This window comes from Eimeria mitis, genomic scaffold (assembly GCF_000499745.2).
Source record: "Eimeria mitis Houghton genomic scaffold, Emh_scaff3005, whole genome shotgun sequence".
In the NCBI taxonomy this organism is placed as follows: Eukaryota; Apicomplexa; class Conoidasida; order Eucoccidiorida; family Eimeriidae; genus Eimeria; species Eimeria mitis.
In genome coordinates, this window is record NW_013571349.1 from 1,566 (window position 1) to 1,770 (window position 205).

General features: G+C 58.5%; 1 protein-coding gene across 1 annotated transcript in view; it reads left to right on the top strand.

The window, feature by feature from the left end:
• The window catches only part of EMH_0061220 (uncharacterized protein), a gene marked incomplete at both ends in the record, with an annotated part of 1,602 nt that overhangs the window by 170 nt on the left and 1,227 nt on the right, over window positions 1-205 (top strand). Inside the window, one exon of the mRNA XM_013497904.1 lies at window positions 1-105. Coding sequence (XP_013353358.1) covers window positions 1-105 — 105 coding nt within the window. The remainder of the gene's footprint in view (window positions 106-205) is intronic.

The following is a 205-nucleotide window of genomic DNA, read 5'->3' on the forward strand; positions in this document are numbered from 1 at the left end:
TGCTGCTGCTGCTGCTGCTGCTGCAGACATTGTGAAATTCAGTGTCGGCCGCAGCCTTCTTATTAGGCTCGGATCTGCTGCTGCTGCTGGAGAAGCAGCAGCCAAGTCAGCAGCAGCAGCAGCACGCAGCAGCAAATGGTAGCTCTTGCCGTCGCTGCTGCATGCTATGGAGACAGTCCTGCAGCAGCAGCAGCAGCAGCAGCAG